At 32.9% G+C, this 23058-nt stretch overlaps 1 protein-coding gene and 1 long non-coding RNA gene across 2 annotated transcripts; one reads left to right on the forward strand and one right to left on the reverse strand.

Annotated features, from left to right (window-relative positions):
* Positions 1-8159: 8159 nt before the first annotated feature.
* LOC111895450 (vacuolar protein-sorting-associated protein 11 homolog) lies at positions 8160-11953 on the reverse strand. The gene is made up of 5 exons (XM_023891527.3): positions 11601-11953; positions 11002-11175; positions 10599-10922; positions 8788-10506; positions 8160-8713 (listed from the first exon to the last, which is right to left on the reverse strand). Exons 1-5 carry the CDS (start codon positions 11820-11822, stop codon positions 8321-8323), a joined length of 2832 nt encoding a protein of 943 aa, XP_023747295.1. The 5' UTR covers positions 11823-11953; the 3' UTR covers positions 8160-8320.
* A 127-nt stretch (positions 11954-12080) lies between these two features.
* Positions 12081-12798, forward strand: LOC122196208 (uncharacterized). Its single transcript, XR_006187556.2, has 2 exons — positions 12081-12328; positions 12431-12798. It is a non-coding gene; the product is annotated as an uncharacterized LOC122196208 (long non-coding RNA).
* The last annotated feature ends 10260 nt before the right edge of the window (positions 12799-23058 follow it).

A 23058-nucleotide genomic window follows, 5' to 3' on the forward strand; every position in this document is an offset into this window, starting at 1 on the left:
ATCGTGATATATTTTGCATACGAAAGTTTCCCTAATATAATTATAAATCACATATGATTCCATTGATAAAAAGTGTATAATGAAACTTTATATAACACACGATAATAATCATGTGTTTTACTTGTATCCCCCCCCCCTAAAAGCCTATAAAAGCATTTATAAAACATTTAAAAGTGTGGATTATAGGGGTATGAACTCACTTGAAAGATCGGAGAAGGCGAGATGAAAACCAAGTAGAACTTCGACTTGAGAAAGCGGATTTTCTCGGGATTCTCGGGAGCACAAACGACCTTCGGGACTTGAGCAAGGAAGCCGGGGCTTCGGGATATCACGTGTACGGAAACCGAGGCAAAAACGCAAGAAAGATGAGAGGAATTGGGCCCTTTCTTCGGAACCCTCGCATCCCTTTTATAGGGGCTGGAAACCGCCTCGGTACGCTGGGCGTACGCGGTTACGCTGGGTGTACGCGTGCGTCATGCGTGACCGCATCCTCGACTGCTTCGGAACTTCGGATGGGATAGGGCATAGCCTCGCATAGGGGCGACGTGGACGATCCGAGGCCTAGTCCTCTAGTACGCTGGGCGTACGAGTGTACGCTGGGCGTAACTCGGATTGGCCCGGTGACTCCTCCTTCGGATAATACCGAATTTTGATTTAATATTTATATTTTTATTATTTAATAAACTTCAAAAATTCATATCTTCTTCATACAAACTCCGTTTTCGACGTTCTTTATATCCCCACGTAGGTGAGACTACGCTCTACAATTTTCGTTTAGACTCCGTCGGCAAATTTTGAAATTATTTTTATTATTTATTTTTAAAAGGTCACGGTAAGAAAATTTCGTTAGAAATTCATAACTTCATTATCCGACATCTGTTTTTGCCAGACTTTTTACCGTTGAAAAACCATTGTCGAGACCTTCGATTCTCATTTAGGTCATTCCGGCCAAAAGTCGCTCGATCTCTGTTTCGAGTTTTTAGCTGTCTGTCGTTATGCCGAACTTGGAAAAATCATAACTTCCTTATACGTAGTCAGATTTGGACGTTCTTTTTATGTATGATCACGGTTTAATGATATCTAACATAGTAGGTAATCAATTCGAGACTTTTGGACATTTTTTTTGAATTTAATTTCATTGTATCAAAAGTGGTTACAATACTTGACTTTTTAGGTCATTACATAGAGTTGAAATATCGGGTCGTCACAGATTATGGACCTAGTCCGAGTACGCGGGGCGTAATTTCGTACGTTGGGTGTACGGCCTCGGGCCAACCTCGAAGTTTGTGCCCTGAACTTCAAAAATTCATATTATTTCACATAAGAGCTCCGTTTTTAACGTTCTTTATATCAACCCGTATGTGAGATTATACTCTACAACTTTGGTTTAGACTCTGTCGGCTAATTTTGACTTCATTTTTAATATTATATTTTTAACAGGCCGGGACAAGAAAAGTCTGTTAAAAATTCATAACTTCTTCATCCGACATCCGTTTTAGTGATGACACCCTAAGCGCTTGGCCAAGCATGGACTAAGTTGATGTGTTCAATTGTAGTCTGTTGTCAGTCGTCATAAATCGGAAGTCGGGAAACAAAACTTGGATAGAGATAATGATTATAATCAATGTCTCATGTCCATACGATATCTTGTAGAATGTAGGAATATTTGATCACTTATATAAAGGACTTGTTAATGATTAGATCAGAGTTTGACAGCGGCTATTGAAAGCTACGGTTGCTAATCAGATTCTAAAGTCATACTTGCAATAATAGTTATTAGACTTATCCAAGTGGGAGACTGTTGGATTACATGTCTAAACCCATTACTATATTTGGTATGTACTTGATTTGATTTGAGCATGGTCCTTTTGGGTTGCCTTCACTCATGCAACTTGATAGGATGACTAGTGAAGAGAGGGAGAGAGAGAGAGAGAGGGGGGGAGGGAGAGAGAGGGTAGGATTTATTATATGAATAAGAAATTAGTAATTAATTTGATATTAATTTTAGGATTAAAGGAACTGATTAATAATGGAGGGACTGGTTTTGCAAATCATTGATAGTTGCAAAGTTGGCTGATGGACTCCTATGGGAGGACTGGACGAAATCCATAGGAGACCTTATAGAATTCGTCCAAGGCTTCTATTATGTAGGTTCATGGACTCCTTAAGGCCTAAGTAAGGAAATTAGGGTTTCCACCTTAAAACCCTAATAGCCCCAACTATATAAACCCTCCAAGGCTAAGAATTTCACCCCGAGCTTCTAAGAGTTGCCCTAGCCAATTTTCACCTTTCTCCTTCTTCATTCTTTGCATTGAGTGTTTGTGACTCCATTAGAGGTGCAACACATGGGGCACTAAGCTTTCAAGAGTCAAGGACTTCAAGGATTGTCTTGTTATTACAATATAACAAGCGAGGTAATCATCAAACCCTAATATATATTTGAATTTCAAAATTGTATATATTAGATCTAGGGTTCATTGTTTTGGTATTCAATTTGCATGTTCAATAGAGAAAAACTAAGATCTAAAACAATTAGGATTACATGTGCACAAAGGAATGTTGTAATGCTCATAACCCATCAAATAATACTGCCTTGACTTATCTGGATGCTCTCGACATATAGATACCTTGATACTTGATCCCACGGAAACGAAAATTCTGCATAAAACACTCGTGATACCCGACACGAGATCTTACTTGAAAACCAACCCGATGAAACTTATAACCCGAGATCCAAGGATCTGTACTTGCATCTCACCCAAGACTTTATGATAACGACAACCCCTTGCTAGACCGAGATATAGGTGCTCCAATTTATCGCTGAGATTACCAGTCTCTCCCTGGTCCAACCACAAGGTTCCAAGAGCCCAAATAACAAAGCTACCCAACCTATCAACCACTCTGCGACACACACACTGATCGCCCACATAAACTTGTCACTCAAGATCCAATCCTTGGTCCAAATCATCCTATAGAATGCTACGAGTCGAGTCATAGGCTTCACACACTCCCTCAGTTACCATGGGCTCACCCTACGGTCTTTCCACGGTAGTCATGATGCTGCAAGTAGTCAGGGGTCAGATAGACGGTCGAACAGATGATCTACCCAAGAGCGAACAATCATACAAGAGCATCACAAACAAGCATTAGACCAAGAGTTCTTAGGCTATCAAACTTAGACTACAAGAGATCCCAAACCGTAATCCCCATAGACCTGGTCAATCAGTTAAGGCCCCCCTGGCCTAACTGAAACTTGCTCCACACTCACAGCCGCACTTATCTTCGATTCTTTCCGATCGCAAGGAACTCTGGCGTTCCCTACAAATATACCGATTCAAATTCCGTCATGGGTACGAACCCTAAAATGGCTCACACTTAGAGTTATCCCCCAACAGTCCCAAGTGATTACCCGCACTTGGATTCATCCACTCTTTTACAACCTCGTAACCGCTAGATTACCAAACCATCCTCTCATTAGCAAACCACCACCATACTAAGGTTATTGAACTAATACCTCATGACCAAACATTAATAGGTGCCCACACCCAAACCAGATTAAGCACTTTACCAGACGAAGATTGTCGCATCCAAAGCACCTTCCCTCAATACAATTCCACACCCTTGAACAACCCCATATGACGACAAAGAACTGATAGGCCCACAATTAAGATAGGTAGATAGTCGATCGGTTGCTCCACTTACTACCAAAACAAACCCGATTCTTACAATAATTCTACAATCTAGCAATTTAGGGCAACATACTCGGAAGCCAAGATACACCATCACAGAATTTAATAATAGCTTGTTACGACCACTAATCTTCAAATTATATAACTCGAAACCTTCAAATTATTCCAATTTATTAATGAAGAACGAAAAATAATCAACGATTGAGAATGCGTTGACGATAACCCAAAACCCCAATGTTTACTGAACAAAACCCACACAAAACTACACATACCAACTCTAAAGTTGATTGACATATCTATCGCTGCTTTTCCTGGAGTATAGATAGCAATCTATACGTCGATCTGGCAAATCCTTCAACAACCAAAACTTGAGCCAAACGACCCAGCCGCCTCATAAACGGAACATTGGCAAACCTGAAAGAAACATTGACCATAACGAGCCCCCTGACCAATGACTGCCTACCGTGGAGACACTCATTCATTCCTGAGCACATACAAGTCATGACGTGAACCTGAGATGATCACGTCGTGGCGACGAAGCCAGTCGCAATTCAGGTAGATATAGCAACATGGTGGAGGACCAACCACGTTTTGGCGAAGTGGCAAATAAACTTAATCGTTGATTTTTAATGCATTACTAAATTCAATTTTAATTAAGGAAAATTTCTCGACATTTAAACAATTTAAAGCAAAATCCCTGCACATACAAACCCTAACATACTCAAAAGACAAAGTCTAAGTCCAATAGACTTGAGTTAACCTGCTATGATACCACTGATGTGTTTTGAGCCTCACTAGATCAAATATATGTCAGCAAAAACTATAAATAATTTTGATCTAAACTCGAAATCTGAAGAATCTAAACTATCTAGTCTATGTAACTTAGTAGAACTCTAAAGAAAACATTGATTTCTTAGGTGGTTTCTTGTTTTGTCTAGCTAGTAGATTGAACTAGAGAACCCAACTAAGAGTTCCTCTTTTGTGATTGCACCCAAGACGCAAACAAGAATCAGATCCAAGCAATCCTCGAATTTCGAGCTAAAATAGAATCGAAACCTCAATTCTATTCTTCGGCCATGACGTAACAATCAGATGGTTACGACGATTCGGGATTTCTGTAGGTTTTGAGTATTCCAAACTTTTGTGGCTTAGAGGTGTATTTCTTATCTTTCAAAACCGAAACTAGAGCTCTTTATTTATATAGTGGTGATTTGAAACCCTAGAGATAAATATTAAGTGTAATTATAATTATATATGGTATTCAAATCATTCTTAAATATTACATATTCCATATATTTACCATTAATTAAGTAAATTATTAATTAATTAACAAAACAAATCCCTCAAATAAATATCGTTACATATCTACTTCTTTTTATTCTTGTGTGTCACTCAAAAAAACATTGTTATTTATAGTAATATTATCGGGTTTTGTTATGGCTATGGGCACTAATCTCCATCAAACATTCCCTATGATCGAAGTAACTTGATATCAGAGTTCAAGAAAGCACAACTTTCATTTTCATCTTAGGCCAATATACCCGAGTCAATGAAATTTTCTAACACAGGTCCCTCAACCCTAGCTTTTAAGATGGTGAATTTTTTTACCCATAATGATAAAACGAAAGAAGAAGAACGATAAAGAAAATGGAGAGACAACTTGACCTAAGGCGTTGAACAATCTTCTTGACTGCAAGTATTTAGAGATATGAACAAAGTTTGAATTTATAGGAAGATTTGAACAAAAATCCCGACCTTTGAAAATTTATATTTCCTAGGAAGTTGAACGGATGGGATTTATCTAGATAAAAGTTTCATGTCCTATTATAACGACATGATTTCAAGTTTAGAAATCTCCATCTTCCAAGATCTTGAAAGAAAAATTTTCAGGGGCAATTTTTATGGATAGTATTTTGTAGTTTTATTTTTCTGTTCGAATATTGTCTATCATCATGAGTGGCCCAAGATCCTGAATAACCAGTGCCTTGGTATTACCACTGTATCTCTTGTATTTTTGTCATGCAGGTTTAAAAGACTACTTCACATGACAAAGACCAAGTCAATTATGCATGTGATCAATAAAACTAGACCTCGAGTCTTCACAAAATACTTGGTCAAAGCGAAGATATGGGAAGATACAAGATTTTTAGCTTAATTAGTTAGATCATTAATGTACAAAAGACAAGTTTGTTTACTCTTGCACACACGTACACTCCATCACTCTTACTAGCACTAAAAAACATTACTCACAATCAGCTTGAACTTGTAAAACACACTCCTCTTTTTAATAATATTTTTAAGCAAAGTAACTTTAGTCACCTCCCGAGTTTTTATATAAAAAGTCGGCGAATAGTTCTACGAGTGCTCAAAGGCTTTATAGTGTGATTTGGCTTGGTGAAACAAGTGTGAAGCTACGTGGATGGGTGTTCCCAAACAATGGGAAGCCTTTAAGGATTGTGGTACCTTATAGGCATAGTTATAAAGAGGTTGTTACAAAAGATGTTAGGTCTCCGGAAGGTGAGAGGGTATAGTATTGATGTTTTTGATGCTGCTGTGAATTTACTACCTTACCTTGTGAATTCTATATGGAGATGGTGTAAGGAACCCGAGTTATAGCAATCTTGTGGCTGTTGTTGCTGAAAATATAAGTTCTTGCTTGAAATAGCAACATACTTACTTGGAATTGGAACCATATCAATTTTAAAGTTTTTGAGCTCTTAATTTTGACCTCAAAAGTCAAAGTCTGCAAATTTGACTTGCGATTTTTTTGCAGATATATGATGCAGCAGTTGGAGATATTACAATTATCACAAACCGAACAAGAATAGTTGACTTTACACAGCCTTACATGCAATCTGGGCTTGTTATTGTTGTTCCGGTCAAAAAGTCAAAAACAAATCCATGGGCTTTTCTTCAGCCGTTCACCATTGAAATGTGGCTCATGACAGGTGGCTTCTTTCTACTTGTCGGGTTTGTTGTTTGGATTCTAGAACATCGTTTAAATCACGAGCCAACAAATCATTACAATCTTCTGATTTAGTTTCTCAACCATGTTCTTTTCACATAGTAAGTATTGTATTGTCTAAAGATAAATGATGTTTAAAAAGTATTTGGAAAAATAAGCAAATGTATAAAAAGGTCCTTGTGTTTTCTGATTTTTACCGTGTTTAGTCCAAAATTGAAACCTTTCTCATTTGACCTTGAAATAAGGACCAAATTCAGAAAGTTCTTGGGACGAAAATGTTTCAATTTTGATCTAAACTCGATAAAATCAGAAAGCACAAGGACCTTTCTTGTAATTTACTTAAGTAAACAAGGACAAGTTTGTGAAAAGTTAGGGACTTTTTTTTTCGATATTAAATCGTAATTTCTTCGTTAAGTAAAAAAAAAAAACAACCATACAAGGTTCATATGAAACATTTTCTAGTTTAGTCGAAAATTGAAACATTTTCTAGTTTTAGTCCCCTTAGTTCAAGGGTTCATATCGATTTTTGTCCTTGAACCTTGAAAATAAGGACCAAAATAGAAAGTCAATATGAAACCTTCAAATAAGAACTAAAATTGAAAAAAAAAATCAATTTTTGATCAAACATGGTAAATCTTGGAAAACACAGGGACCTTTTTGTAATTTACTCAAAATAAATGAAGATAAATTTGTGAAAAGTTATGACACCATGGAGAAAGGATTCTCTCCCCACCTTTTCTATTAAGCCGTTTATCATCTATTAAGTCAAAAAAACACACATATTTAGCTTTTTTTTTTTTATCAATTATTGTTTCTTTTTAGAACTGACCGAACCTGTAAATGACTATTTTACCCTTTTGTCTAAAACAACGTTAAAACTTTACAAAGTGAAATTCTTTGTAACGTGCAGGGGAGAACACGGTTAGCACATTGGGGCGATTAGTTCTACTGTTATGGCTTTTCGTGGTGTCTGTTGATCATCAGTTCAAGTTACACAGCTAGTTTGACTTCAATCTTGACCGTTCAACAGTTGACTTCTGGAATCAAGGGAGGGTTTAGATGGCATGCTTGCAAGTAACGAACCAATTGGAGTTCAAGATGGCTCTTTTTCATATAATTATTTGATTCAAGAACTTAATGTTGCAGAATTGAGTATTAGATCGTTGAAAGATTACCTAAATGCCCTTAGACTTTCTTTGAACCTTCACACAAAAGATCACATCACACATGTTAATTTGATTACAAAGTTATTAAATTGACTTTTGACCAAAACATAAACGAATTTGGTTTGGGCAGAATCAATTTATATCCCATTTTTGCAAAATGATATGAGTTTACCCTATTTTTTGCAAAAGTTTAACTTAGTTTTGCAAAAAACTAAACCTTTGGTGTGGAGATAAAATTGTCTAGATGTAATGTCTACATCTAACATCTTTTTGAGTACATATCATCCAACTAATGCTGATGTGGAAAATCAAATAACAAATGAATGTCAAAAACATACATAAGAGTTAAGACAACCTCATATAAGTTACTTTTCAAATGTTTACAAACACAAAAGTGAAAACAAATTAGTGTATCATCTCCGGAATCACTCATTCCGGTTTCCAAAACGAAATGCAAAAAAGAGAAGATCGATCAAACAAACAAACAAACAAAAGATTGCTCAGAAACCATGGGTGGAATTACTGTTTGAATTTAAAGATCCTCCTCCTGATTCCTTTTTACTAGTTTTGCTAATAATCCCTTTTCCAAAATACTCAGCAATTACTGAAAATCCATCTTTTGAATTCTTAACTTGCTTGAAAAACTGATCTTGATTCTTGGAATTTTGTTCCAAGTTTCTTTTCATTTCAACAACAGATCTGTACTCAGGGGCACATTCGGGACATTCTTTTTCATTGTCTCCAAGACAACGTTGATGAAAAGAATGCATACACATGAAGTGGACAGCTGGCAGATCAAGTGTGAAAGTACATGCACTACATTTGCTTAGTTGAAAGATTCTTGCATTTGTTCTTAAATCCTGGATTTCTTTTCTCATTGTCAATGTTTCTTCCTGTAGAGTAGATTTCAAAGATGGAAATGAATTTTAACTATTAAAATATTATAAAAAAAATATAAAAAACAAACCTGGTATTTATCGATCATGCGACGATCCTCTTCAATAAGCTTTGACTCATGTTCCAATTTTCTAGCAATATAATCCCGAATAACAGAAAGAGTAAGACATGGATTTGAAGAAAGTGTTTGTAAAACCATAATAGGAGGCAAAATCTCATCTCTTTCAATATAATTCAAAACTTCTCTTACTTCTTTTGAACATTCTTCCCCTAATTCACCAAAATACTTCAACAAATCAGCCCATAAAGTCGGATCACCACCCTTCCCTGAATCCCCTAACCTCTTACAACAACCAATCAAGCCTTCATGATCATGCGACCTCATGTAACAAGCAATCACCTCTTTATAAAGTTTCAACTTTTCATAAAGATACAAAAGCCCTTCTTTAAAAGAATTCATTTCACATAAGATTATAGCCAAATCAACATCGTACAACGGTTGTTCTTGATCCAAAGGCCATGCGGTTTTCAACAACAAAAGCCCTTTTTGAAGCCTTTCTTCATGATCATTTTCCATGTTTTTTGTATCTTCTTTTTTAGGTAATTCAACTAATTTCCCATTTCCATTTGAAGTAGTTGTTGTCCCATTTTCAAGTGACATTGATGGGAAGTTTAAGTCGCTTGACAAGTATAATTCCAATAAAGTGTTGTGAATTTCGACTTGTGCGGGTGAATCTTTGACTTTTGTTATATACTTTTCAAGAAAATTCATTAAAGATCTTGGATAATGAACAAAAATGTTGAGAAAGTCAACGGGTGAAGGTAACATATAGGAATATGATGTCCCATTTGATGCCCCTTCAGTGCAAAGTCCCATGAGGATTTCGATTGTTTCCATTGGTTTATGCTCGATAAGTATTTTCCCATATTCTTTAACAGTGACCCCACTTTGACTTTGGTCAAGGCTAGAAATATACTGCAAAGCCTCATCATATCTTCCCAAATCCTCAAGCAAAATCTTTAAATACCATTCATGTCTTCCACTTTTTTTAGCAACAAACATTGCATGTTCATGATAATTCGCAGCTCTACAAACCCTAATCGCGGTTTCCACATCAAATTTAATCTCACCATCTTCACTTTTGATGAAAACATTCAACTTGTCAACATCTTTCAATTTGGTGTAACAGTTTAAGAGAAGGGTAGTATGGTCTTTTGACGCGAGACCCTTTTCGTGTAGCTTCTCGAGGTAATTTGTAAGGTTGTAGATTCTTTGTGCATCTAGGAACTTCTGGATGACATAAGAAGGTTCTAGATGACCAATTGTATGAATGTATTGACTCATGGCTTCATCAAAATCTTGCTTCATGTATAAATGATCACCATATTTTCTTAAAACTTCAGCAGTTGCAGCTGCATCAGCTTGTTGACTTTGAACAAGATTAATGGCGACTGTGTAAAGGTTTTTTTTGAAAAGCATGTCGAGTTTGCTTTCCATGTCTTTTTCTCCAATACATAAAGCCGATTTATCGTTCATGATAAGGAGTATGCTTCCCCATTCACAAAGCATATGGGATACTTCTTTGGTTACTATACTGTGTGCAATTAATCGGTTTTTAAGGTCATAGATGTTGAAGGTGTTTGAGCCACTTCTTTGGTCTGCAATTACACATAAGAGGTATCCACGAAACCACCCGAGGAACTTCTTTTCTCCTTCAAAACCCCAACATGGACCTCTACCATCAACTTCATAGAAATATACTGCCTCGGGTCGACCAATTATAAGCTCCTAATAATTAACACCAAATTGAAATACTTTTATGCTTAAAAACAATAGATAAACAGATGAGAGTAAAGAGAGAAATAGCAAAAGGGTGATACCAGGCGATCATTCATGGCAACACTATTGACATTACTCCCAATGTGATCAAGGGTTTGTCGAGCAGCTGGCTGAGTCTGCAAGTTAAACAAGCTTACAGAAGTTGGAGTAACTGCAAACAAATGAAAAGCTTTCCCATCAACACGAAAACCCATTCCAGTAATACCACATTGGGATTTATCTTGACTTTTCTCCACTTGAAGCATGAATCGTTTGATACGTTCACGTGCAATATCACCTTGGATGCAATAAATGCAACCATTGTCTAGTCCAATAGCTATCAGCAATATTGGTGGAGCTTCTTCTAGAACTAGAAATGATGTTATCTGAAGAACAATGAAAAGAAGAACTCCAATTACTTTTACCCATAATGTTTACAAGAAAGTGAAAGTATAAAATTTCAACCTTTGCTTCTGGGAATTGATTAGTGAATATTCGTAGTATTTGGATACAATCAGGAATTGGTGTGCTTGTACCCTCTGGTTGAGTTTTATCTAGGTCAAAAACCTTGAGGCATACAGATGATAATTGTGGAGATATTTGTTCATCTTCTCCAACAGTTAGTAGGAAGTTGCGTTGCTGGTCAATTCATAACAAAAATGGAAAAAGATTAAACTTTCTAGTGTTGGCTTGTTACATACTTAGATAACAAAGCTGTGTATTTTCTTCCTTGATAGTGTTAGCTATCAGGAATAGATGAAGCAAGAAAAACATCTTTGAAAGTGCATGATTAACCATTAGATAAGATCAGAAGAAATTGTATAACCATAGCTGTAAAATTCTTCTAGATATTACAATTTCTTATCTTGTTTCTTGATCTTGAATTCATTCCTATCAACAAAGGAAACTGGATTTAGAAAACCTAATTTCATGTCATTCTGTATAGGAAAACCTACAACCCTAATTCTGCACAAATGTGTTCTAGATTGCTAAATTCACGCAAAACGTGGTCAACAATGGGGAATAATCAGGAATTATAGACAGACAGAGAGCGATGAAAAAACCTTGAGTTGTTGAATGAATAAAACAGAGGAAGTGTGAGCTTGGAATCCATAGCTGAACTTAAAACCTCGATCTAGTAAACTAACAGTCCCATCTTCACATCCCACCGCGATTTTCCCCCTTCCGCTGGAGCAACACTCGATTTTTCCAGCGACTTCATCCGGGACCAAACATTTTCCGGCGTATTTCTCCTCAAAGAACTCGAATTTCCTCCATTGATACATGTTTCTTCAACGTATTGAAATCAAATCGGAGCCCAGATTATTCTACGCAATTGTAATCATCTCAATCTGTACAGGATACGCCGATAGTTGAAGAATATGTGATCGATCACAGGGGAAAGGACAAATTACACGGATGGTCCCTATGGTTTGTGTTAATGTGCACGCTTGATCCTTAACTTAACGTCAAACTTTAATTTGTCGAGTCTTTGCTCCTAACAGACTTGAAAAGATTAATTTGCCCTTATATTTTCTTTTTTTGGTTTCCTATTATTTATCTTATTTTTAAATTAAAACAAAAAACAAAAAAAAAAAAAACAAAACCATCGTCCACTCCACCCTCCTTCCCATTTACCTAACATATCACTTCTCTCTCTCTCTCCACCCCCTTCTGTTGGTCCGGCTATCTTCTTCGACCACCGGTCGTCACTTCCCCGTGGATGTTTTCCTTTGTCATCGACACCGACATCACAACACTCGAGGCTTCGTTAGTTCGTCTTCTCTGAGAGGTTTCATTATCCCTTTTCTCTGCCGCCTATCAACCCTAATCACCCTAATCGTTGTCGGGATCCTTTGTTCTGACATATCATCAACGCTCTGTTGATTTGCAGAGGATAGTGTTGGATTTGTACCAAAGGGGAATCGAGATGCCCTAGTCGTCAACTACCACCGGACCGCCAACCTCCATCAATCTTGTCTCTTCCACCCTTCTTGCTGCTAGACAATCTTCCATACTTCCTGCTGCTTCATCGATCATTTTGGCATTTGGGGTTCAAAAATCAAAGATTGTAAATGTTTTGATTCTAGTATCTTATACCCGATTTTTATATTGGTTTTGGTTTTGAGGTATGATTTTGAGGTTTATCAAGGTATAATTTCAGATTTGATGCTAAACTTTGTAATGATTTTGATCTTGAGGTTTATAAATGTATGATTGCAGAATATACCTACAATGTATGATTTCAATTTTCTGGTTTGATTCTGAGAATGGTTTTGATCTTAAGGTTTATCAATATATGATTTCGTTTTTCAGGTTTAATTACGAGAATGATTTTGAGTTTTTTTAGTGGTTGTTAGCAGAGGTGACCGGGGATGTCGGAGTTGAACCGGAGTGCCAGTGGTAATCGGTGTTGGTGGTTCTTTGAATAAGAAACGTCGGGGAGGATGGGGTAGGGATTAATATGACCTTATTTTTTAAATAAATAATAAAAACATTTATTTTAATCAAATAAATCAGAAAAAATAAGATAAGGTTAAATGGTCTTTTTACAGCTGTTAGGGACGATTTATGCAACAAAATAAAGTTTGAGGGACCTTACGAGTTAAAAAAAATTATTAGGGATGAAGAACATAAATTACCGCAAGCCATAAGGACCATTCGTGTAATTTGTCCCACGGGAAATTAAATTAAAATCGTGAAAATGAAAAAGTGAAATGAGTGAGAACATGTTTGTTTTGTAGTCCCTGTACGTAGATATCCGTTTTCGACTTCAGGACCTTGATGCCATGTCCCCATAAGATATTTATTTAATTTTCTATTGTGTTTTTTTTTTTTTTTTGGGATAATATATACTATATATATACTATTTATACATTATTACAAGTAAAATGATAAGAGCTTTTAAAAGACGAAGACTTTTAAAAATGAAGACTTAAATGAAGACTTGATATTTATTACTGCTGCATAAATCATGATCATGTTGCATTCATTTATAATGAGGATATGATTGAAGAGGTTAGTATGTTATGAGTAGTTAAATGAAGACTTGATAACCAATCAAAATTTATAAAAGTCGGGTTGTCGTTCTAAAAAGACATTTACAGCATGTTGGGTCTTGCAAATCTTTCATGTGCTGGTGATGGTTCATATGTTACGTAATTTAAAGAAATTTGAGCCTCATCTTAATTGGTAATACTTTATGCAAACCATGATGACATCTTCTATCTAACCATCTTTCAATAGAGATATGCCTTAGGATTCCTATAAGAGTGGAGTTACATTGCTTCATATTTCATACATATAATGTATGTTCTTTGAGTTTGTTTTTCAATATATAATTTTTGGTTCTATCTATACATTATTTTTAAAGATGTATTACATATCTGTAACTCACGTATTATTTTAGCATGTGCTCAAGTAAGAAGCATGTATTATAGTGGGGTTTGGCAATAGGAAATAGTCAACACAAACTTCAAGAATGATGACTTTGTACATGTATAAAACTGTTTGTAACTATTTTAATGAAGTGTTACTCATTTTATGTTAAACACTTATTTTATTTTATTTTATTTCATTTATTAATTTTTTTAATTTTTTTATTATCTAAAAGAACAAATATATCAAAAATTATAAGTTTTTATTCACTACAATCATACAATCATATATCAATATCTCGATATGTTTTTAAAACAAAAAATTATGTTACATCTCTGATTCCATTCACATTTATATGATTATAGATTTTGGTCAAATAATAATCAACACATGTTCATTTCACATTCACATGAAAATAGTGATGATGGTTCTTAGCTAAATATGCCACCTTGTCTGAAAAAATCTAAAAACACCATTTTAACATCTACCAATCAGAAAAGTAAAAAAAAAAAAAAAAAACAAATATGTTAAAACTTAGAGAGGCCAATTTGGAAATGCTTCTTTAAAAAAAGGACCGACTTGAATGATATTTTATCTTTGCAATGGATAAAACTCAAAAATCTTTGCTAAAAAGGAAATGGCTAAAATGGGTTGAAAGCATGTTGTTGTTTCTTGCATTTGACCCTTAATTTAATAATAGTTATTGTATCATGTTCAATACATTAGTTATTTAGAAAAATCAAAATACATGGACAAAGAGGTGCTATTTTGAAGATTAGAAACATGCCCAATTCTGAGCCTATATGTTTTGAAGTGTTTGTTAGCGCTTGAATGCATTTAATTAGTAAAATAAATAAAAAAAATTGAGTAAATTCCGTAATCAAATCTCTCTCTACGGTATAGGAAATCTGATGATGATTAAATGATGTAGATGACAACGATTCTAAATGATCACTTTTAGTCTCAACATAATTAGTTTCTTCTTATGTATCCTCTTCTAGAGGATAATCCTGTATAATCTTTTGCATTAGTGAATGTAATGATCATCATCAGAAAGAAAGAGTTCACTAATAGGCAAACAAACAAAATTCTTAGTTCCTTACTATGCAGTAGGAATCTAAATTTTTTATTTACAATATATAAATTGTTTAGAAAACGCCTAATACTAATACCCCCTTCCATTCCAAAACATAAGAGCAATATGAGCCTCTGTTTTTTTTTTTTCAAAATAAGCAGCATATCCAAAACCACTTTGTAGCAGAATTAAGTGAGTAACAAAGTTAAAGGTTTGTTTGGTTATGATGAGTATTTCCAACATTCCAATTAGTGCAAAGTGAACAAAGAAAACTGTCATGTATACTCACTTACCTTTAAAGAAACTTCCTACAAATGATAAAAAGATCAAAAATGAAAAGAAACTTGCATAAATAGTTGGTAGATATGAAGAGTTGCAATTCCAGAAACCCAAAAAAGGATCATCTGTAGTACCATTTTAATATGTATGCATAGACGTTTCTCTGTAGAAATAGAAACAATCATGTCAGAAACGTTGTATTTTTAAGATGAGTGGAAGTGCAGTGTTTAATAATCATGTATTTAAGTTGATGATTTTACAAAAATCAAGAGTTACAATATCCAAAAAGAAACTACTAAGACCATCTCCACTTTTTCCCTCGAAAATGGAGTAAAAAATGGGGCAAATAGTGTTTCATCACCAACCCTACTCTATTTTTTACCCCATTTTTAACCCCAAAAAATATATCCCTAGTATATTCCATTATTCCAACTTACATAGATTGCGAAACATACACCTCTACTAATGTAGTTTTAACAAATATATAATCTTTATTTTATTTATTATATTAATATTAAATACAAAAGATTATATTTATAATAAACTTATAAATAAATATTATACATGCATTTATAAAAAGTATTACACATACATACTTTTAAATAAATATTATACATACATTTATATAAATATTAGACATACACACTTTTAATTATAAGTTTTTGTAAAATACGTTATCGTTTTTTAAAATTTCAATATGTATTTAAATTTTTATATGAAGTTGATGAACAAAAAACAAACTTTATATTTATAATTAATTAATATAATTTAATATATAACAAAATATTATCAATATTAAATATTATATTTAAATTATAATTAGTAGGTAAAAATGAACTAGAAATGTATAAATATATAAACAGAGGGGCTAAAACTGACAACACAAAGTTCATCCCCATTTTGGGAGAAATGAATAGTATAACACCATATTTGGTTAATACTATTCATATCCCCCAAAATGGGAGAATAAATGGGGGAAGGTTGGAGAAGAATGAGGGAAGAAATGAGGGAAAACGGAGAATGGGAGTGGGTTGGAGATGCCCTAACAGTGCGGTAAGTTCCTCTGACAAAAGTTCGCCGCCGACGCCATTGATAGAAGTTTGATCAGAGTGCGCCACGCGCCTCCGTAAGCCACCACGATTCTTTTTGGAACAATCAACGATGGCCAGTGTTTCGTTCTTTTTGACTTATGATAAGCAATCATTCATGTCGATTCAAAGAAATCAGTAGCAAACCCCAACTAATAAACAGATTTTGGAATGATTCGCCGGCAAGTGCAAGGCCAAACACTTTTGGTACGATTTTACTTGGGGTTCAAATAGACTTTGTCTGGACTTTGGAGTAGATAATTTTGTTTAATTTGGTCATTTATAAGGTAACCAATTTTTTAAATTTTATATATTTAATACTTTTTAAAATAAATTTGGATACTAAACTAATGTTTAAAACATATATTATTTTGACCGTCATGGTCCAATCTGATTCACGGTCTAATTGATGAGTTAGGATAGGGTCTCCTCATCTTTCTCGTTTAGGGTTATTTCGTTCAAATTTATATTCTTCATGTCTTCTTCTCCTGACATTTCCAACTCCAAGACAAGATCGGAAGATAGACATCCTTGTTAGTGTATGTTTTTAATCTCGAATATGGACATCATGGATGAACAGTCGGAATCTGGGAATCTGGGATAGTCAGTGCTACCTTTCAAAAATTTTGGCGCAGTAGAAATTTTTTGAGAATATTTTCAATATAATGCAATTTTTTTGGTGTGCTTTACGTGTGTTACCCCTGACATTTTGTTTTGGGTCTGTCACTGTGGATAACTCTAAAAGAATGTTTAAAGTAGATCATGGATTAAAAGAAGGCTTAAAAAAATTGTAGTTGTGTTACCTTTGTTGTTGCTTCATTATTTTCTATCTTCCTTCTTATCGAGGGACATATTCAAGTCTCAATTATGTTCTTTTCATATTTTGGTAGGGTCTACAACTCCCAGATCCGTTCCTTGGTCGGATACAATCATGATGATGGGTGGGCAAACGAAGGCTTTTGAGGTTGTGGTGTGTTGACTTCGTTTTGTTGTTTATGGAAATTTTGTAATTCCATACTTTTGGGATGATGTTAACTATGAAATCTTTGATTTTTGATGATGTGGTTGATAGAGCGTTTTTTTTTTTTTATTTATTTATTTCCAATATGTGTAGAAAACTGAGTTGGCATGGACTCTTTGGCTCTATAATCTAGTATTAACTTCTATTTTATTGTAATGGTCTTTTTTCAACCAAATGCTAGTTTTTTAATATATGCATTTGGTTGACATAGAATGAAATATATTTTTTGTTTGGTTTGCATATTTATCAAATGAATTGGAAAGTAAATTATATACTATGACCAAATTATCGTTTTTATTGATTTTTGTAACTTATTATTAATTTTAGTAACTAAAAAATAAAACTTTTATTAAATGAACTATAATAATATCTTGATAATCAATTGAAATATTAATATTCAATTGAGCTTTCATATCATTAATAATATATTTCCCCCGATATATTCTACTATAATCTTCAGCCAAAACATCAGCAAGATATTCAAACAAAACATATTTGTTTGCTTGTCGATGATTAGGTTGTAGAATTGTTGAAGAACATGTGTGTACGTCAACAAATGTTTTCACTTGGAAAAGTCTGCAAGAATTTTTTATTCCAATTGCTCTAAGTAACCAAGAACAAATTTTGCCTACACACACAACCTCATACCTTGATTTGGTTGATCTACTTGTCCTCGTATGAAAAACCTTCTCGAAGACATTTTTTCCCAATCGCCCATTTTAGAAACTCTTTGTTCTTAAATATAGTGAGACATTCAATCTTTTGATTGTTGATATCTACCATCTGTGTTGGGATATATTCATCGACATCAACTGGACATGCGGGTATAGGGGGCATATCGTAAAAAATGTTATTAGGAATCTTAACTTTAACTTCATCACCCAACTCATCTCCATCAGAATTGCTTTCTAAGGCGGTTATATCTAAAGCTACATCAGCAACATCAACATAATCCACGTAACCACGCACATTTTTATCTTTCTGATTCATAACTTTTTTCTTTTTACTTGTACTTACTACAAGCCTATTCATAACTTTAACTTTTTGTTCAGGAACATCGACACAACGACCACCCACGTCATTAAGATGTGTACCAACATCATCATCACCAACATACTTGTAATTCTCAGGATCACATAGTGAATAGGTGAATACGTCACATTAACATTTTCAGCAACACTATGAAATTGAGGTACACTAGGAGTCATGAAAGTATATATTAGATTGTTGCTCCCTTTATCGCTGCATAAACTACCAACCGGCTCATTTCCACTCTAACCACCCTCCGTAACCGCATCACCTTCATCAACTACCACAAACACTTTCACATCCCTTCCTCCACTACATTTGATTACATTAATCAACATTCTAACATTCATGTCTTCAATCATGGCTATATAATGATTCAATTCAGGATGATGGAAACGAAGACTAATTTTATATTTGGCTAACAAACCGGTTTTCATTCTAACCAAAGATACAAACTCACTATAAGTATAATACTCAGAAAATATCAAAGCAAATACAGAAACACCTCCCTGTGGACATGCGTATTCAAGATTTGTTTCAGAAACTTTCCACCTCACACCAGTTACAACGCCAACCGAATATCCATACATTTTTTTAGAGAGGTTTTCAACAAATTTTCCAAAACAATATTAACAAAAAAGAAATTTTCTGGAAAAAGTTTATATATATACTAAGGTTGTTTCGTAATCAAATCCTATCAATTTCGTAGTCAAACTTATCAAAAAATAAATAAATAAATAAATAAAAAATAATAAAAAAAAACCAAAATCGCAAATGATAATCAGAGGAAATCGCAGATGGACATAGTCCATCTGCAATTTTAGGGTGCAAAATGGACTATATATACCGGAAAATTTATTAAAAAAAAACAAATAACCTACGAATGTACAAATGTCTAAAGCATAGCCGTGCTTTAAACACTTGTACATTCACATATGGATAGGCAAAATCGTAGATGGAGTATTTCCATCTGTGATTTCAGTGGCTAATTTTGTAAGTTCCGTTTTTTTTTGGTTATTTTCCACAAAGTTATTAAGCTAAATTTGTAATTTTCTCTCTTTTTTTTTAAATAGGTGGGCTTTGGTTTTATTAATGATTCTTATTACATGTAACAAACAAACATGCTAAAACAATAATACATGTTCGGTCGTACATGGTATAAGCAAAAGGGTGATTTAGGTGTTGCTTTGGTGATAAAAGAAAATGTTATTCACTAAAACGACAATACAAAATAGAAGTGTATCAACATATAATTGATTTTAACAAAATAACTAGAACCACCACATATATATATATATATATATATATATATATATATATATATATATATATATATATATATATATATATATATATATATATATATATATATATATATATATATATATATATATATATATATATACTAGGTGAATGCTCGTGCGTTGCGCAGAAACACATATATAGTTGAAATCTTTACAAATATATGTTTTTTTTAAATATAAGAATAACGTTGTTGTGAAATTTGATATAATAATTTGTATACTAAATTGATATAAAATATTGATTATTTTAAATTATATGATAATATATACAGCTATTATAACTGTATAATCTCAACCGTTTGAATGACTTCTATTCGTAAGTTATTCATGAATAAAATTAAATCTAATATATGACTTAATGTTATTTATAGTATATGTTATTGTTAATTAATTTTTTAAATTTCATTTTCTTAACAATTTAATTTTTATCAATATATTTATTTAAAACATCAGACATTGTTTTATGATTTTTAAGATAACAATATAATCATTTATATAGAGTTATTTTTAACTATTGTTATTGTAAGTTGTTTTAAACTACTTATTTGAAAACTTTTAATGATTATACAAATATCGTTAGAAAATATTTTAATTAAATTGATATTATAATTTAGTTTTTGCATTTAGGTTTAAATTGATAATGGTTTATATACAACAACGTATTAAATCTAATAAATTAATTATAATATGTTAACAGTTAAAGAAATAACTTTATAAGTAGAAGTAAAGATATTATTTTAAAATTGAAATGTAGTTTATTTATGATTACACTTTTGGTTTGATATTTATTTAACCTTATTAACCAAATTATAATCATTATTAGAAAGACACTACAATTCATCACTTTTATCTGTTTACAAAATATTATTTTGGTTGTTTAAGTTGAAATAAATTTTATATGTAAGTTGGTCATGTAATGTTATATTTAAGTTTATAATTTAAATATTTTATACAGATAATTCAAAAGTTATATCTTTAAAATAATAATGGTTTACATCCAAGAATATATTAAAACTAATAAATTAAGTATATAATATGTAAAAGGTTAAAAAAAACATAACTTTTCTAAGTAGAAATAAATATATTTTTTAATATTGAAATTTAGTTTATATATGATTACACTTTAGGTTTGATATTTATTTAATCTTATTAACTAACTTATAATCATTATTACAAAGAAATTGAAAAGTCATGAGAGTTTTAAATGAATGTGGTGTAAGGAAAAATGCATGGGAGTTTCAAATGAATGTGGTGAAAGAAAAAATGTTTCCTTTATAATATACTATGATATATATACATATATATATATATATATATATATATATATATATATATATATATATATATATATATATTAGCTGTTTACCCGCGCCAAGCGACGGGTGTGAATATTTTATTCAGAAATTAATTTCTAGATGCGATTAATTCTTTTGCACAAATAGTTTACATCTAAACAAATATCAATAAAAGTCATTCTAGAAGAAATGATATCAATAAGAACTAAAAACGAAAAGTTGAGCTTCTTTACAAACATATATGCACATATGATTGACTGTATGTTATTAATTGCTCAACACTTCTTTATACACCACACGTGAGGTATAGACTTCATTGTCGTTGAATTGATCGTCATGGTTCATTGATACTTTTGTGTTGGCATGTTCATCCCTCTGGATAATGCCACATAAAGTTGGTCATGCGAGAAAACCGATTTTAGACGATAAATACATAAATTCGAAGTTGTTTGTTCCTAAGCTTTACTGATTGAAATCGTGAAACATAATTGAATTGGAAATTGTTTTTTCTCTGCTTGAAGGAAAACCTGTCATCTTTAGACAGATATAGAGGAATCCTTGGCAAAATACCCTATTTCCAACATGTTGACCAAGAGATATTTCGACATCAACGAAATTATGCTGAAAACATTTACATATCAATCGGGTGTCATTTTTTTTCATATTTGTTATAATATTTTGCATTTGGATCTGATAAAAGTTTTTGCACTTGCATCGTTATATCTAACCATACAGCTCTATTTTCCTTAATATGATGACCATTTTGTCCTAATTTGATTTTCTCCCATTTTTTAATTTTATTTTTAACAATATTTTCAAATCCGATTGCCAAAAAAAAGTAAGCAAACGACTTCAAATATAAAAAAAAGGAAATAAAACAACTTAAATTATAACAACTCACTTTGAAGTCTTCACCAAAACATTAACCAAGCATTAATATTTAATTATTGGTTAGTCTTCAACCTTAAATTTGCCTTTTGACTATCCTCCAACATGGCAAAAGAAGCCTAATTAACATTAAAAGCTCAATTATTAAATTAGAATAAAAGATATAAACCTCACTTTTACTACAAATATAAATTTAAATTAGATTTTAACTCACATGTATTTATTATTATTTTTATTTTTTTTATTTTCATGAGTTGATTTACTTAACCAAAATCTAGTCGAATGTATATATTTGTGTTTTGATATATGTTTAGTGGTAATCAAAAATTATATTCAACATAACTTAGCTCCTTAAGCCAAACTAATCAAATTATCGGAACTCAAATAACTAAATAAAAAGTAAGCTAAACCAACAACCACACACTAGAAGAACATAATAATTAAGAAATTAGAAAAAAAAACAAACAAATTGGTTAAGATTCAAATGACAACCGTAAGACTTAAATGAAAAAGTCTTCCTGCCACAAAACCATGGTTTTACCAAATCTTATGAGGATATGACAACATCATATGTACCAGCTATGCATATGATTTACTATATTCTTTTATATTAACAGCAACAACAGAGACTTCCAAATCACAAGAGCATACTTTACTTGTATAATTAACCTAATCTATCTATTTCTTTTACATATTCCTAGCTTAGAGAGTCGTGTCAGCACCTGTAAAATGATATGTTCAGAAAGTAGTTTTAACTCTACTTACACATATAAACAACTACACAGAGATACATACAATTACAATTGTATGCACACATATACAAAAACTCATAGATATTAGATACACACATATGTAAACATTCATCTACCTACAGATGCATACAGATACACTCAAACACACACATATGCACACACCTACACATACAAATACACATAAATATATACGAAGACACACACACACAAGTACACTTAGATACATACAATTTAAAGGTTATTCTTACCTGCAATGACATCCCCAAAGCTAGAAAGTGCTTCTTTAAAAAGAGATCATCTGTATGATAATAAAGACCTGCAAAGTTTAGTGAGTGAAGCAAGTATGTCACCATTTCTAGAAATCAACAACAAATGAAAGCATGTCAAGTCCCACAAATACAAAGAATGCCCTA

This window comes from Lactuca sativa, chromosome 9 (assembly GCF_002870075.4).
Source record: "Lactuca sativa cultivar Salinas chromosome 9, Lsat_Salinas_v11, whole genome shotgun sequence".
NCBI classification, from domain to species: Eukaryota; Viridiplantae; Streptophyta; class Magnoliopsida; order Asterales; family Asteraceae; genus Lactuca; species Lactuca sativa.

Coding starts and splice junctions, on each gene's coding strand:
- LOC111895450 (XM_023891527.3), bottom strand. CDS start 11,822: ATGTATCAATGGAGGAAATTCGAGTTCTTTGAGGAGAAATACGCCGGA. Junction 11,176..11,600: donor TATTCATTCAACAACTCAAG/GTTTTTTCATCG, acceptor TGAATTGACCAG/CAACGCAACTTCCTACTAAC. Junction 8,714..8,787: donor GCATGATCGATAAATACCAG/GTTTGTTTTTTA, acceptor TCTACTCTACAG/GAAGAAACATTGACAATGAG.